This window comes from Gossypium hirsutum, chromosome D05 (assembly GCF_007990345.1).
Source record: "Gossypium hirsutum isolate 1008001.06 chromosome D05, Gossypium_hirsutum_v2.1, whole genome shotgun sequence".
Taxonomy (NCBI): domain Eukaryota; kingdom Viridiplantae; phylum Streptophyta; class Magnoliopsida; order Malvales; family Malvaceae; genus Gossypium; species Gossypium hirsutum.
This window is the reverse complement of record NC_053441.1, coordinates 12,927,819-12,942,377: the sequence shown is the minus strand read 5'-3', so window position 1 is coordinate 12,942,377 and position 14,559 is coordinate 12,927,819. Positions and strand designations below refer to the sequence as shown.

Here is a 14,559-nt window from a genome sequence, read left to right as displayed (position 1 = left end):
CTATTATTACATATATCTTCACTCGTTTTACAATTTAAGATTAATTTTATTGGAATGGAAATGATATTCAAATAATTTTTCTTTTAACAATAACAACTCCAAAACTGAAAGTAGTTTTTTTAAGTGATCGGCAATTCCTCGGCTAATTTTTTTAGACTTTAAAGGTTGAAAGTTGGAACTTTAAAAAGAAGCGCCGACCAATATTTTCACACAAGTCGGCCCATCCTAATACGGCCACGTCAGATGGACCAATGGAGGTGCTGATGTGGCGAGATCAGAAATGTAGAAGGTTGTAATGGGGAGACGTGAGAATAAAGAAGCGAAGATCACGATTTGTGAACATTGGTCACTCTGGTCAAACTCAAGTCCGCTACATAACACTCAAAAACACGCACTGTCATGTTTTTATTTATTTACATTTTCTTTCCTATCTTGCCGTCTCTGTCTCTCCTTGTTTAACTTAGAAGCTCCACCAAGAACGAAAGTTGGAAGGGAGGGGAGGGTTTAGACTATTATTTTCATTTTCTTTCCTATCTTGCTATCTTTGTCTCTCCTTGTTTAACTTTGAAGCTCCACCGAGAACGAAAGTTGACAGCAAGAGAAAGATCTAATGGAGTATGAGAGAATAGACAAACCTCAGGTAAGCCTTTTTTTTCCCTTTTTTTTTTGAGATTTTGTATGCTAATAATGGCTTTGGGTGGTGAATGGTTTATTTATCTGATCTGGGTTTTTTTAACAAATTTCTCAAATTTAAAAGCTTTTGTATTTTAATAATAATTGCTTTGGGTGGTGCTTGATTTCCTTGCTTTTGTATGCATGAAGTTCAATCCTTTTTTTCTTTTATTCAAAATTGGTTGCAAAATGGGAAGGTTGAATTGGCTCGTATTACATTTTCTTGGTATAAATGGGGGCCTGATTTTGAGTTAAAGTTTTCTTGTAATTGATCAGAGTATAATATGGGGCCTGATTTTTGAGTTAAAAGTTTTCCTTCTTTTAAATCCCTTTTTCATAATCTATACTCCAGAGTGGCATTTCACCAAGTAAATTAAGGATGAAGCTGATGGGGCCTCATCATCATCGAAAGAAGGATGGATCAAACAGCAATTCTTCAAGGACATCTCCATCTAGGATTGAGGATGCTGAGTTTGTCAACAGTCTATTAACCTCTAATAATGAAGATTTTGATGAGGAAGGTTTGTTTCTTTCTCTTATATTGAAGTATGTTTCTTGGCCTGGTTTAGGGCGGGAGCTGGATGAATCCAGCCAAGTGTTTTTAGTAAGATTTGCATACTGATTTAGAGCATATTTGACTGAAATGCAGTTCCCAGCTTAGATGTTGCACCGGTTAAAAAATCCAATGAGATGGTATCGGGTTCCACCCTGAATGATCAAATTTCTGGCCAAGCAAAGGAGATGGTGCTGCAGGAGAGCATTGAAATGAGCCGTGCTAAATCGCAGCAATTCCCTCAGAGTGATAATGGGAATTCCAGTGCAGTTCATCCAATGAGGACGCTGGAAGATGAAAACCTTGATTATGATAGTAATGCTAGTTCGTCGAGCTTTGAGTTTCATAAAGGGGAGAGAGGAGCAGTACATAACTGCCTGACGAGGTCATACTCGAGACCTGTGTCATCTAAATGGAACGATGCGGAGAAATGGATAATGAACCGGCAAAATGTTCAAGCTACTTATGCTAAGAAGAATGCATTTCACAACCAAGTTAGTCGATATCCAATTTCACATATGGTGAGAGTTGCTCCGGAGTCTGCAAATTATGATCAGAGAACGGCTGTTAATGGCGTATCTGACACTAAGAGGGTTGATTTCTATCAGCATGCTGTGCAGATGCCATTCGAGAAGTTCTCTTTTGTTCCTTCCAGAGCTCATCATTTTTCAGCACAATCATATGGAGGGAATCTGTTATTTGATCAGTGTCCTCAAAGTAAGGATTTGAGGGAAGTTGCTGAGAGGGATTTATCTTGTACAAAAAGCTCCGAAGAAGATACTACCGGTAAATTTGCATATTCAGCTTTTCTAGTTTTTTTCGTTATGAAAATATATACTCATATACTGCGTATGCAGTGATGCACCGCGCGTCCAGGTTGATTATCATTTGATCACCACGACGAGCACTTGCATTACGATGTGATTAAGAACATTGAAATGCTATGACTTGAGTGGAAGGATTGTGAGGGTTAAGCCATTATAATTACATATGCATATGCCGGTTTCATATATAGGCTTGACACCATCAAGTAGAGAGTACGAATAAGGGATTATCTCCTTCATATCCAGATCATTTTTCTATTTTGCTGTGTATTGATCATAGTTCTGTTTTTTGTATCTACTATTTATCTCATACCTGAAGATTTGGCCTTGCAGTTTTTCCTGCAGTACGATCTGTTTGTATGAGAGATATGGGAACAGAAATGACCCCAGTTGCAAGTCAAGAGCCTTCTAGGACTGCTACGCCTGTCGGGGCAACAACCCCACTCCGAAGTCCTACATCTTCAATCCCATCTACTCCTCGTGGAGGGGCGTTGTCAATGCCTTTGGACTACAACATAGATGATGAGTCACAGCATTGTCCTGAAAGTGGCAAGAAAGAATTGTCTGAGCGAGAAGCAAAGCTCAAGACAAGAAAAGAGATTGTAGCCCTCGGTGTCCAGCTTGGAAAGATGAATATTGCTGCTTGGGCAAGCAAAGATGAGAAGGAGGCCAATGCATCGTCAGGTGATACCACTCGTATGGAGGAGCTCGAGCGGATTGATTATGAAAAACGAGCAGCTGCATGGCAGGAAGCTGAAAAGTCAAAGCATACAGCAAGGTTCTAATATGTACCGATCTTTTGTGCTTGTTAAACGATTCCCGTCAATTTCTTTGTTCTGAATGCATATAAAAATTTCTCAGGTATAAGCGCGAAGAGATTAAAATTCAAGCATGGGAGAGTCAGCAGAGAGCAAAACTAGAAGCAGAAATGCGGAGAATAGAGGTATCTGAAATCCCTTATTTCATCACATACTCAAAATTACTTCTTATTATAAACATTTAAAGATTATTGATCCTTTTGATGACAACTGATGGTATTAAAGCTCAATGAAAAAGAGTAAATCTGAACCAGAAATTAGTAGGAAAGACTTGTGTTTTTCTTAACCTCAAATCTTCTGACACGATTCAACTGTAACGAACCTTGAAATATGGATGGTTTTAGGTTAAGGTCATGCAGTTAACTTAGTTAAGTGCCATTACAAATTAATCAAAAGAATTTGACTCGGGAAGGATAGCAATCAATGATAGGGGATAGCAATCAATGCTGAGAAATAATTATGATAATAACTATACAAGTCTTCCACCTTTCAGGCCAAAGTAGAGCAAATGAGAGGCCAAGCTCAAGCAAAGATGGTGAAGAAGATTGCTATGTCTAGGCAAAGGTCAGAAGAAAAACGAGCTGCAGCTGAAGCTAGAAAGAATCGGGATGCAGAAAGAACTTCTGCTAAAGCAGAATACATTCGACAAACAGGAAGAATGCCATCATCCCCTTACATGTGTTGTGGTTGGCCGTCATAATAATATTAGTAAACAATCAATCAATAAGAGCAAAACATGCTCATACACTTATTGAGCCGAAAGTAGCACCTCTTATAACCTTGTTTTGAGTAGCATTAGTGATGGTGAATGAGTGTTGTATTTATAAAACGGCCTAGGTCTTCTTTTTTTTTCTTTTTTTTTGTGAGTGTTGTTTACGTGGAAATGTGAAATGAATAGTGCAATTGATGCAATTAATGAAATCATGCATATTTTTGTCCTTAACATACACAAAGGAAGAATATGTCTCTAAATTGGGAATGGCATGATAGAGCCTATAAGTTGAAGTTGGAAGTGTCTTTATGCTCCATTTGAGACTGGTTTAGTCTGCATAATATAGGTGCCAAAGAGACTAGCCACTGGTCGTGGTTCGGATCAGCCTGTATACTTGAAAGACTTGGGCTTTAGCCTAGCCACAACGTTCCAAATAAACCAGATCCTTATCAACCAAACTTTGCAGACTGCAAAGTATGCTTTGTTCGGTACCAGTTGTTGGTGTTTACCGTAATTTGGGCTCCTGGATGAATCTAAATGGCTTGATATTTCCTTGGTGAATGGCCATAGACCACCCATGATCCATAAACCGTAGTAACTCATGAACGTTAGTACTCGTCTCTGGTTTGGCTTTGGCTTCGGTGAGCGTTTTGAGCTTGTTTTAAGTCTCTTTTCCCACCTTGGATTAATAGCTATGGTTGGTTCTTGATATACTAATTTCTAGTCTTTTGAGGGTTTCAAATGACCTTGGCCAACTAGTTTTAACCAAACACTGCAACAGTTTCCCGTTTCACGCCATTGGAAACCAAGACCAATTGCCAAGCATGTACTGATCCATACTTCCTACCGAACCATTATCTTGTAGTTTCAGTGGCTTTCTAAATCAAGTTGGATGACTTTTGTTTCTGTTTTTGTAATGGTTCCATGCAGATTTTAAAACTGCTGATAATTATGTTCAAGAAATGTCGCTGCTTATCTTTTTATCCAGATTTTAGAACTATCTTTTTAGGACTCAATCCAGTAGATAAAAACAGCCTACATACGTACAATGAAACTCAAGATTTGTGTTTGTTAACAATATCTTCAATCTTCCCCACATCCATGGAGATGTGGAGGGAAAAAAAGAAAAGGAAATGTAGCCATCACCAAGTGACCAGAGAGGTAATGAAGGAACAATCAACTGTCCTTTAAAGCTCTGACAAAATCTTTTGAAGAAGAACCACTCAAGTCTTTCCTTTCACCATTGCCGAATCTCTTACGCCTAAAAATGAAATCTTCCAGTACTTTGACAACAACAAAATGAAATCTTCCAGTACACACCACCAGGGTGCCAACGACACACATTTTAACGCATTGGACCGTGTCTTTTTGCCCATGTTATTACATGGTTTTGGCAGAGAACAGGAGTCAAGCAAAAGCCATTGATAGGGTGAAAGTTTAAAAGGACAATAGGACATCTTTGCTCGCAGTCACCTCCCACCCAAAACATAAAGAGCTTTTTGAGAGGGCGTTGCTGGAAACCCTCCTTTAATTTTTTATTCTGAATTTTGACTATTATTGTTTGATGGGATGCCCTACCCTTTTTGTCACCATTTCCATCCCTCCAAACACATGAGTGTGCTATCTATTGTCAAACGCCCCCACAACATGGAGTCACAAAAAACACATAAACTAACCCTTCATTTCCAACTTTACATTGTGGCCATCCAGTCCCCACATCCCCCTAAAACAAGATACCTCAACTACTATCTTATATTTTTATCATTTTTTTTACTCACAAAGATGATTATATCATGTGTTGAGATTCGAACTCTAAATTTCTTTAACAACGACTCTCAAAAAAATGACATATATAAAATCAGAGTCCGACACTCTAAATTCTCCTCTTTTAAGTTCACTGAACTTTATCCACAAGTGGGATAAATTCCCATACAAATTGGCTTGTGACTCGAGGGTAGAAGAATGAGGAAACGTGGCTCACATGTCAAGTCTACCGACATCAACCCTGGCCTATCAGTTAGGCCAAAGAGTTATCGGAAACCTTCCATTTCATCTGTTGCATGTGATTTGCCTTCTATTTCTCCACGAAAAGAGTTCTATTTTGTCTAAAATTCCAGGTGAGAGATAATAATAAGTTGAAGGTTTTTCTAGAAATCTCATGCACATTAATTGCATTTGATGAGACAGTATTGCATCAGACATCTTTTATCAGCTGCTGTTTTAGCTAGAAGGCATAAAAACATGTCTTAGATACGATGTTTAACACCTAGGAGAAAAGGATTTTCTTTTGTCTTGTTGATCTTCAGAAACTTTTCAATTTGATTTAAGATTATCATCCCAAAGATAGTTATGATATAATCATTGTGTCGTCCAGAAGAACTGCAATAGAAATCATCAAACGTTTCCCAGCCAAGGTGGCATCATTTATTATAGCCCCCGACACCAGGACCTTTTTGTTTCCAGGTTATGTTTGAAGAACAACCAGTCTCACTATCATCAAAAGGGTGTAACTCAACTGAAACCATAGCTTGTCTCCCTTTCAGGTTGGAATTTGATAAACCCCCCAGCTCGGTTTATGAGCCAGCCGATGATGATAGTGAAAGTAGGGTTAATGTTCACTTTCCAAAAGTTGGAATAAAATGAATACGAGTGGGCCATTTTCACACCAAAGCAATTCAGAAATGGTTGGTTTTCGACAACTAATTACTATAGGAGACCCACTTTGATATCAGATATATACGAGTAGTTTTAATGCTTGGGAAGCTTTCGAGCTCGTTGTCATTTGTTCAGTAATTTTCATCTTAAATAAGTTTCGGACTACAGAAGAATATATAATGGCAAAAGCTAAATCTTGCTTCACAAATATTTTGATATCCTAATAAATATGAATTGTACATATTTCCATAACAAAGGAGACGAAGATCTCATATAGTTACAGTATTTAACTTATGTATATATATGCGCTATATTATAAAGTTCCAGCTAGAGTTAGGCAGCTCTTTTCCACCTATATAAGGATTGCAAGAGGCACACTAACATTACAGGGAGAAAAATAGCATCTTAACAGGTAAGATTATTCAGTAGTCCAATGACCCCACAGACGCAATACCAGAGCTCAAATTTCTCGAGTCCTGCTGGCTCGCATAGTCATCACAACTGCCATTCGAGAGCCTCTGAACTGGAACAGAGTTTAGAAGCTCCAGGCCTCGTTTGCCCATTTGCTGCACTTCTTGCGGTGAAAGTATCTTGATGCACCACACACTGTTCACAAACTCCCTGGTGGAAAACGGAATATAAAGTAAAGTTTGGAATTAGCAAAAGAACTTAGCATGTGGAACCCAAAATAGATTTAAATGCATGCACTCAAAAAGGTTGAAATTTACCCCAAGTTCTCGTACACGTCAAAAGTGTTTTAAGGTAGAATGTAACAATTTCTTGATCAAGTGGTCCAAGAACTTGACATGCATCCTAGAGTTCAAGATGAAACTATATCCATACAATAGAAGGGGAATGGAAACTTACGGCCAAGGATCATCACCAAGGAGAAGAACATCATTCTCCCGATCAACAAATACAAGCTGCCAGCCTGATCTCAAAGGGTCCTCCAACTGGCCTTCAAGGCCAAACATGCGAGCGAGTTCACTGCGCAGCTCATTGTAGCTGCTAAATTTGGAGATATCCAACGACCTCCCGAAGGACCCTGATTTATAAACCTGTTCCATAGTAATAACATTTACGTCAATTACAAAGAACCAAAATAATTGTCAGTAAAACAAAGGCAATAAAACTGCCAACAGATCAAACTTTCCAACATGCAAAAGAACCAAAATTCACAAGCCAAATGGAACTCATAATACCAGCCAAATTCATTAATCTAAAACACAAGGCAACTGACCTTAACAAAGGTTCTAGTTTGTGGGTTTTCTTGGCCCGCATTCTCTGGAGACTGCAAGAATCCCAATTCATCAATGCAACTGGAAGGTGTCATTGCTGGATTAACTGAAAAATCAGTGCCTGCAGTACTCGCATAATTAGAAGAGAAGGGTATGGTAGTGGAGTCACTCTCGCTGCCAACTCCCCTAAGGCTTGACATCCCGTTTTGCAATAGAAGAGATGAAGGCTCTATATTAACACCAAATAAGAGATGGCTCTGTGGATCAGTACCCCCTGCTTGGTCTATCGAGCACTCCCTGCCAGGAAAGGGTGGCAACGAAATAGAATTATGAGAAATGTTTGTTTGGGTGGGCCCCAACTGTTCCACCTGGGGCAGAACACATTGTGGAGATCCAGATGACAGAACTTCAACAGCAGCCCGCTTAGATGGCCATGCAGCAGATGTTATTACTGGGTTGGATCTAGGCAAGTTGAGCAGACTGGACGATTCATCTTGGGGAAAGGATCCCAAAAGACCATGCAAGGGAGATATAATAGGGCTGGTCATGGTGTGCCCATTTGAGTCAGAAAAACTCTGTTGTTGGCATAGTGAAGGTATGGCTTGGAAAGGTGACGACCGGGACTGTGAGGCCGGAGTATACTGTGACATGGCAGACACTCCAGTAGAAATATGCTGATGATCGACCAGTTGCTGGTGTTGCTGTGACAGCGGATGCTGTAACTGCTGTTGGTGTTGATGGTTATTAAATGAATTCTGCTGCTGCAATTGTTGCTGAACAAGAGGCGGTTGGGTTTGAGCCTGAGTCTGAGACTGATGTTGGTTATCTTCAACACCCTGAAGAAAAGCCTGAGGCTGAGACTGCTGCAACATCTGGGACTGCATTAAAGCAGCAGGCCTGCAGGATAGATTTTGGGGTTGCTGGAATTGCAGAAGGGTAGTAGTTGCTGATTTGGAGGGATCCACTGCTCTCATTTCTTGCAGCGCAGCTGCAGCCATAGCTTGGTGAATGTCAGTCTGCAAACCCAGCATGGAAGCAGCATCCAGCCTTGGCTGCATCCACGGTGTAACTCCAATCCCTGGAAAATTCAGAGATGGCATTCCTCTACCTGCATCTCCTTGTAGCCACATAAGTGGAGAATTCATGCCTAGACCATCATCCTTGATGCCTAAGAACAAGAGAGTCAAATTAAAAGGAATAAAAATGTCAAAAAGAATCACACACAAATAAAAGGAATAAGCTTTTCAAAGTTCAAATTCAACAGGTATAAGAGAAATAAAACAAGTGGTTGAAGCTGCACAGCCATGGATTTAGCAGCAGACTAGCATACCGTGGAAAGAAGGTAATCCTGCTGGCCATGGTCGCTTAAGTCTTAATGGAAATGGTGATGGATACATAGGGAATGTTGTCAATGGTTCAATCTCCCACAAGGAGACTCTAGGCTGCCTGTCTCCAGCTGTTGATTCATCCCAGCCAACCTGCATGAATAAGTTCAATTCCACAAAATATCATCACCATTGATAGAAATTCTAAAACAACAAAAGTACAAGATTCTCAATAAGATAAAAGGAAAAATATACAGGTAAACATTCTCAACATGCCTTGACTGATCGCCAATGTGAATTTGGCCACCGGACAGGATCCAAGTCACTTATGCCAGTGATTGTACCCATGTATCTGGTAAATGCAAAACCATCAAACACAGTCCATAATGTTCAAAAGTAAACATATGAAACAGGTTACCAAAGAAAGAGACAGTGAACTGTTAGATGATTGACCAAGGCATTAGAAAAGTGCATTAATAAAACAACAGATCTAATATTAACACATGCCATAGCTGCAACTTAATCATTTTATGATGGAAGGCAGTCAGACACCAGTCCACCGCTAAAAGAATGATAATCTGAAAAGGTACAAAATGTAAGGAAAGCTACTTTAAACATTCAGTACAAAATGAAAAAAGTGAAAAGGTATAATAACTTACCGGCGAACACTTGATTCTTCTGTTTCAAACAGCATTCTAAAGCGCATACCAACAGAAACTCGAGTATGATAGACAGCTTTGATATATTTTGTTAAAGGTATTACAAATTCTGATGGACTAGCCCTGTATAGAAGAGGCATAAGTTTATAGGGGCTGAGAAATCACTAGACTGGACACTTCAATGATTAGTAAGATGCATAGCAATAGCACCATACCTTGGGTTATAAAATATAGTGAAGCGGCTATTTGTTAAAGCTGCATGAGCAGCGGCAGCAAGAAGCCCTAAGTGCATGCTATCACTTGATAAAACAGATGAAGGCATTACAGTTTGAGGTCGATTAGCTCGTCGGATGCCAAGAAGTAATTGATTTTTTTCATTCCTGTCAAAATAACCTAATATGTTGGTTTGAGCATCAAAATACCAATAACACGAGCAGAAGTAAGATACAATGGAAGACAAGCCAGCTACCTACCAGATAAAAAGAACTGAATCACCTGCAACTAGTCTTTTAGCACTTACAAATACGCTCCATCCTGTTGTCAAGAGGTGCCTTTTGGGCTGACCTGTAAGGAAGAAATCAACAACTGATACAATTGTAGTAATCAAATCACCATATGGCACAATCGGCCAGAATTATAATTAAGGTACTGTCAATCGTGTATATGACAATTACTCTAACTTCTTCAGCACGCATGATGAATTGAAAAAACCATTCTCTACAACTTTAAAACGGAACATGAAGCAGAAAGTAGCATTTCTTGGTTATAAAGTTTCATATTTGAACACGTGGATTCCTAATAAACTCACCCCGAAATATATGCCTAAATTTCCATTCATTATCGTGTAAGTCCCTTGCAATCAACTCTTGAGCAGGAGGCTGCTGGGAGAAGTCCTGGAGGCAATCAATAGCAAAAAATTAGAAATAAACCATTGCAGTCAATAAAATTTTATTTTGACTGAGCAAAAAGGAAAAATGCAATCAAAAGCATAAGAGGACATCAGTGCCTATGGTGGCAACAGTTTACCAGTGGGGGAAACACTTTTTCAGCAGCTCGGCGAGGAACAGAGAACCCTCCATGAGTGCTTGTGTCACTGGCTGTTAATGTTTTACAGAAATAATTTGTTGGCTGTCTGCTGGGAGTGCCCAATTCTGCTGGAAGGTAAGCCTCCTTCTGTTCTTGCTATGGAACAATAAAATTCAATACTTTAAGCAATCAATAAGATTGACAACATCACAATGAGAACACAGGCAAAATCACAAACCGGATTCAGTGGTTGCAATGTCATTTGTGCATATACTTCATCTGTCTCAACATCTGCCTGAAGTTGACAAATTTTGAGGCTTTAGAAACAAATCTATAGGCGCAAATATCATCAGAAAACCAAATTAAGCAAGCCTTACATGCATAGTGACATTATGGAGCTGACATATAAGTTGTGGAGGTAAGCTTGGGTAGTTAGGTACGTGGACATCCACTTCCTCCTTGTTGGTTGATGCAGCTACCTACAAAGAAAACCATCAATAAATGCCTCAAAAAGCAAGTTGGCTACCCAATATGATGACTACTCAAGTAGAATGGAATGGACCACTATATTTGGAGAAAACCATGTTCATAACTTCAATTAATATATCTGATACGCCAATGATTCTAAGACCGGCATGCTATAGAGAAAGGGAAACCACTTTGTTTTTCTTTTCTTTTCTTTTTTTGAGAATTAACTGTCAACACCTTAAGTTGTCTCATATGTGTTTACATTAAAAAATATGTTTTTGAAACATTTCATGCTTGTGAACATCAAAAGTATAGACTGATAATTGTTATTATTACACAAATGCGTGCTTATATGCTAATCCTAAACAAAAAGAAAATAGTTTTCAAATTTCCAAGTATTTCGAACAACAAAAACAACCAGATCCTTTCATCATAAGCACCAGAGGGGACTCGTAATCTGGAAGAAAGCCATTTCAGCTCCACCAGAGAGGAGAAAAATGCATGGATTATCACTCGATCAACTTTGTTTGAAATTTATTAAGGATAAGATAGACACAAATGCACTACAGATCTACTAGACGGTGTTTAGTGCTGACAAGGAGACATTTGAAGATCATCCTTCTGTTATTTACACTTTCAATTAATGGGAAAAGGACAATAATGATGCTATGCTGCAAAATAACTTTTTCACTTTTCCCTAGGAAAAGATAGTGAAACAATCATAATTAGCAAAATGCAAGTTGATGCATACATACCACCTGTAAAACACAAAATCTGCTTCAAGTTCAAGCATACGAACCTGTTCGCTATGACCCTGTGGGAAGTAAACAACCCTACTTCCAACTGGAGGTAGAGAAACAAGAGGACCCGCACATGCATGCCAAAGTTCAGAGTTCAGAACTCTCTTCTCTCCTGCAAAGTCTATTTTTGCATTAATTTAAAACTGCTTTTAAAAAAATAATGAAACTGAGCTAATATTGATTACAAACACCCCCACTTAGTAAACTAAACATGTAATATTAAGATCAGGGGATGCCAAAAGATAGAAAATCCGAACTCCCAAGAAACATAGGTAATTAACGCTTGAAGAGAGCACAAAAAACAAACCCGTATAAGACATGATGAAAACGCTACTTCAGTAAGATATAACACCATAATAAACCTCAGCTTGAAATGGACAAATCTACGAATGAAATAAAAGCAGAATAAAGTTTTTTTTTTAAAAAGGGCACTTCATTAAAAAAAAAAGAAGGAAAGAAATGGCTTTGCATTTGAGAGTTGAGAGTTTCAAAAAGGAAAAGCCACTGAAGGATGGAAGTTATTGGTATGGAGTTGTTTTAACTTTTTCTCCTGCATTTTCTCAAGCCATAAACAAAGCCAAATATTACAACCACATGAGAACTTCAACTTTGCCACCCTTCACCGCTTTCAAGAAACATAAGCAAATCCTTGGAAAAAAGAACCATACCTTCCGGAGCTTGTGGACTGAAACCAGCTGAAGAAAGCCTCATTCTTTTTTGTGAATAGTTCAACAAAAACTTTAAATCCCAAGTTAATACACTCAGAAGAGGATTCCCACCAAAAAAACCACTTCTTCAACAACACCAATGAAGCACCAAAATCCTTCAAACAAGGACACCCACACTCAAAAACCTCCGTTTCTACTCCTTTGTCTACACAAGTTAAAAACACTATGCCTAACAAGAACCAGCTCCAATTGATAAAAAACCTGACAATTTACCCATCAAACACGACTTCTAACAACAACGCGAAAACAAGACTTGCTTCTTCTTTTTTTCAACCGAAACCGGTTTTACTACAAGAGATAATCGCTTTCAGCCTCATTCGCCTCCAATCAATCTTCTTCTCCACCCAAATACCCCAAGTGCTGTTCTTTTGAACCAAAACTTAATGCTAAAACAAAAAAAAAACGTAATCTGCTCTTGTTTATGTTCCAACACGTTAGCCCCACATTTCACCTCCCAAAAACAAAGACTTTTGGTGTTTTGATCCTTAAAGTGTGAACAAAACAACAGTATTTATCTTTTAAGTCCCTCTAAGCTTGTAACCAATAACACCAGCAAGCGAAAACAGCCAATAGATCTCAACTTGAAAGATACCGATTTACTCAGCCCCTCGCGAATAAGTTTTTTTTATTTTTAAAAAACTCAGATCTTTCTTAACACTTCCAAAGCAAAGATAAAATGATGCAAAGGTTACAATACAAGCTAAAAGAACCAAACAGCAGTGTCATTATTACTACATGCATTTGGGTTTTCTTCTCTCAGAGCTCTCTCTCCTTAGCATAGTCCAACGTTTTCAAAAGAGGCCTTGGGTACTTATAGAACTTTTGTTTGCAGAAGTTGAGAATTCAAAAGATGAAATTTTCTTTTCATGGTTTTTGAGGAAGAGGCTCTTTTCTGTTTCCAGCAATGGAAATATTGGTGATCACTGAGGGAGAAATGAAAGCAAAGGAAAGATGGAGAAAGAGAGAAAGTTGCCTGCTGCTTATTACAAGTAAAAAGAGTAAAGAAAATTATTAGCACCGAGCCGAGCCGAGCGGAGCCGTTAACATGGAAGGTAGCCAGCAGCTGGGGTAAATGGGGTCACATCAAGGGAGAAAGGATGGGGACGACCAAATCTAGAGAGAAAAAAATGGATGGACCCCACAAATCTAAGCTCTGAGCTGTTGCTTTTTTGACATTATTATTTACAGTTTTTCATTAAAAATATATAAATTATTAATAATTAAGTACTTTTTTTTATTTACATATTTAATCTGTATATATAATATCGGAAATCGAGTGTAGATGGTTGGTACTCTCACTGAATCCAACCTCCAGATTCATCCTCCCACTTTATTTTTATTTTAATTGTATATATAATTCTTAGTTTATTTTTATTTTATTTATTTCAATTATTGGTAATTGTGAATTGGCCTTCATGTGGATCCGATTTACTTCGGCTGCCACTGGTTGATGTTCGTTCATGATGGAGACATAAAATATCTATGCCGACTTCTTTGAAAGGAGGGAAAATAATAAACAACTTAATATATAGGTACTCCATAGATAGTTGTACTAGATTCTAATTTAATCCAGTAAAACATACTCTCTTTTATTTTCATTTAAATTAAAATAATACTAAATATTAATTTTTTATACATTTTTTTGAACAAATTTAAGTGCCAAATATATATATTCCACTACTTTTCCCCCTAAATCCTAGGTTTAAGGCTCGTTGGGTTGCAAATGTAAGCGTAATTCATTTTTAATGAACCCTCTTAACCAAATTCGACTTTGATTTTTCTTCCAACTATGTTCTTTTTCTTTAAAAAAAAATATTTATTTCTGAAAACATTGGCATCTACAGAAATGAAAAATCAAACTTAGATATTTCCAACGTTTGCTTAAAAACGTGAGATGCAATATAATAAAGATAATCGACACTTTGACCAAAAAAATGTGTTGTTTGAACCTAATTATGTCAAATAAAAACAACTTGTTAATAAAACAAAACAACCTAAATCTTTAGTTATTCGTTTAATTAATTAAGACAACACAAATCACCTATTTTTCAGAGTTGTCTTTTAATTATTAAATGAAAATT

At 38.0% G+C, this 14,559-nt stretch overlaps 2 protein-coding genes across 4 annotated transcripts; one reads left to right on the top strand and one right to left on the bottom strand.

The window, feature by feature from the left end:
- The first annotated feature begins 347 nt into the window (after window positions 1-347).
- LOC107905982 (uncharacterized) lies at window positions 348-3,810 on the top strand. Its single transcript, XM_016832789.2, has 6 exons — window positions 348-640; window positions 1,025-1,193; window positions 1,322-2,011; window positions 2,383-2,827; window positions 2,911-2,992; window positions 3,361-3,810. Exons 1-6 carry the CDS (start codon window positions 611-613, stop codon window positions 3,565-3,567), a joined length of 1,623 nt encoding a protein of 540 aa, XP_016688278.1. The 5' UTR covers window positions 348-610; the 3' UTR covers window positions 3,568-3,810.
- Window positions 3,811-6,430: 2,620 nt separating this feature from the next.
- On the bottom strand, window positions 6,431-13,455 carry LOC107905980 (auxin response factor 6). 3 transcript variants are annotated; one of them, XM_016832788.2, is made up of 15 exons: window positions 12,419-12,560; window positions 12,058-12,133; window positions 11,750-11,862; window positions 10,860-10,961; window positions 10,721-10,777; window positions 10,483-10,638; window positions 10,265-10,349; window positions 9,930-10,020; window positions 9,672-9,836; window positions 9,457-9,579; window positions 9,074-9,149; window positions 8,803-8,950; window positions 7,475-8,640; window positions 7,102-7,292; window positions 6,431-6,855 (listed from the first exon to the last, which is right to left on the bottom strand). In XM_016832788.2, the coding sequence occupies exons 2-15, from the start codon at window positions 12,068-12,070 to the stop codon at window positions 6,657-6,659; spliced, it is 2,685 nt and encodes an 894-aa protein (XP_016688277.2). In that variant the 5' UTR covers window positions 12,071-12,133; window positions 12,419-12,560; the 3' UTR covers window positions 6,431-6,656. The 3 variants fall into 3 exon arrangements, with proteins under 3 accessions (XP_016688277.2, XP_016688274.2, XP_016688275.2); XM_016832785.2 differs by lacking the exon at window positions 12,058-12,133 and having other exon boundaries at window positions 11,750-11,871; window positions 12,419-13,455; XM_016832786.2 differs by lacking the exon at window positions 12,058-12,133 and having other exon boundaries at window positions 12,419-13,455.
- Window positions 13,456-14,559: the final 1,104 nt, after the last annotated feature.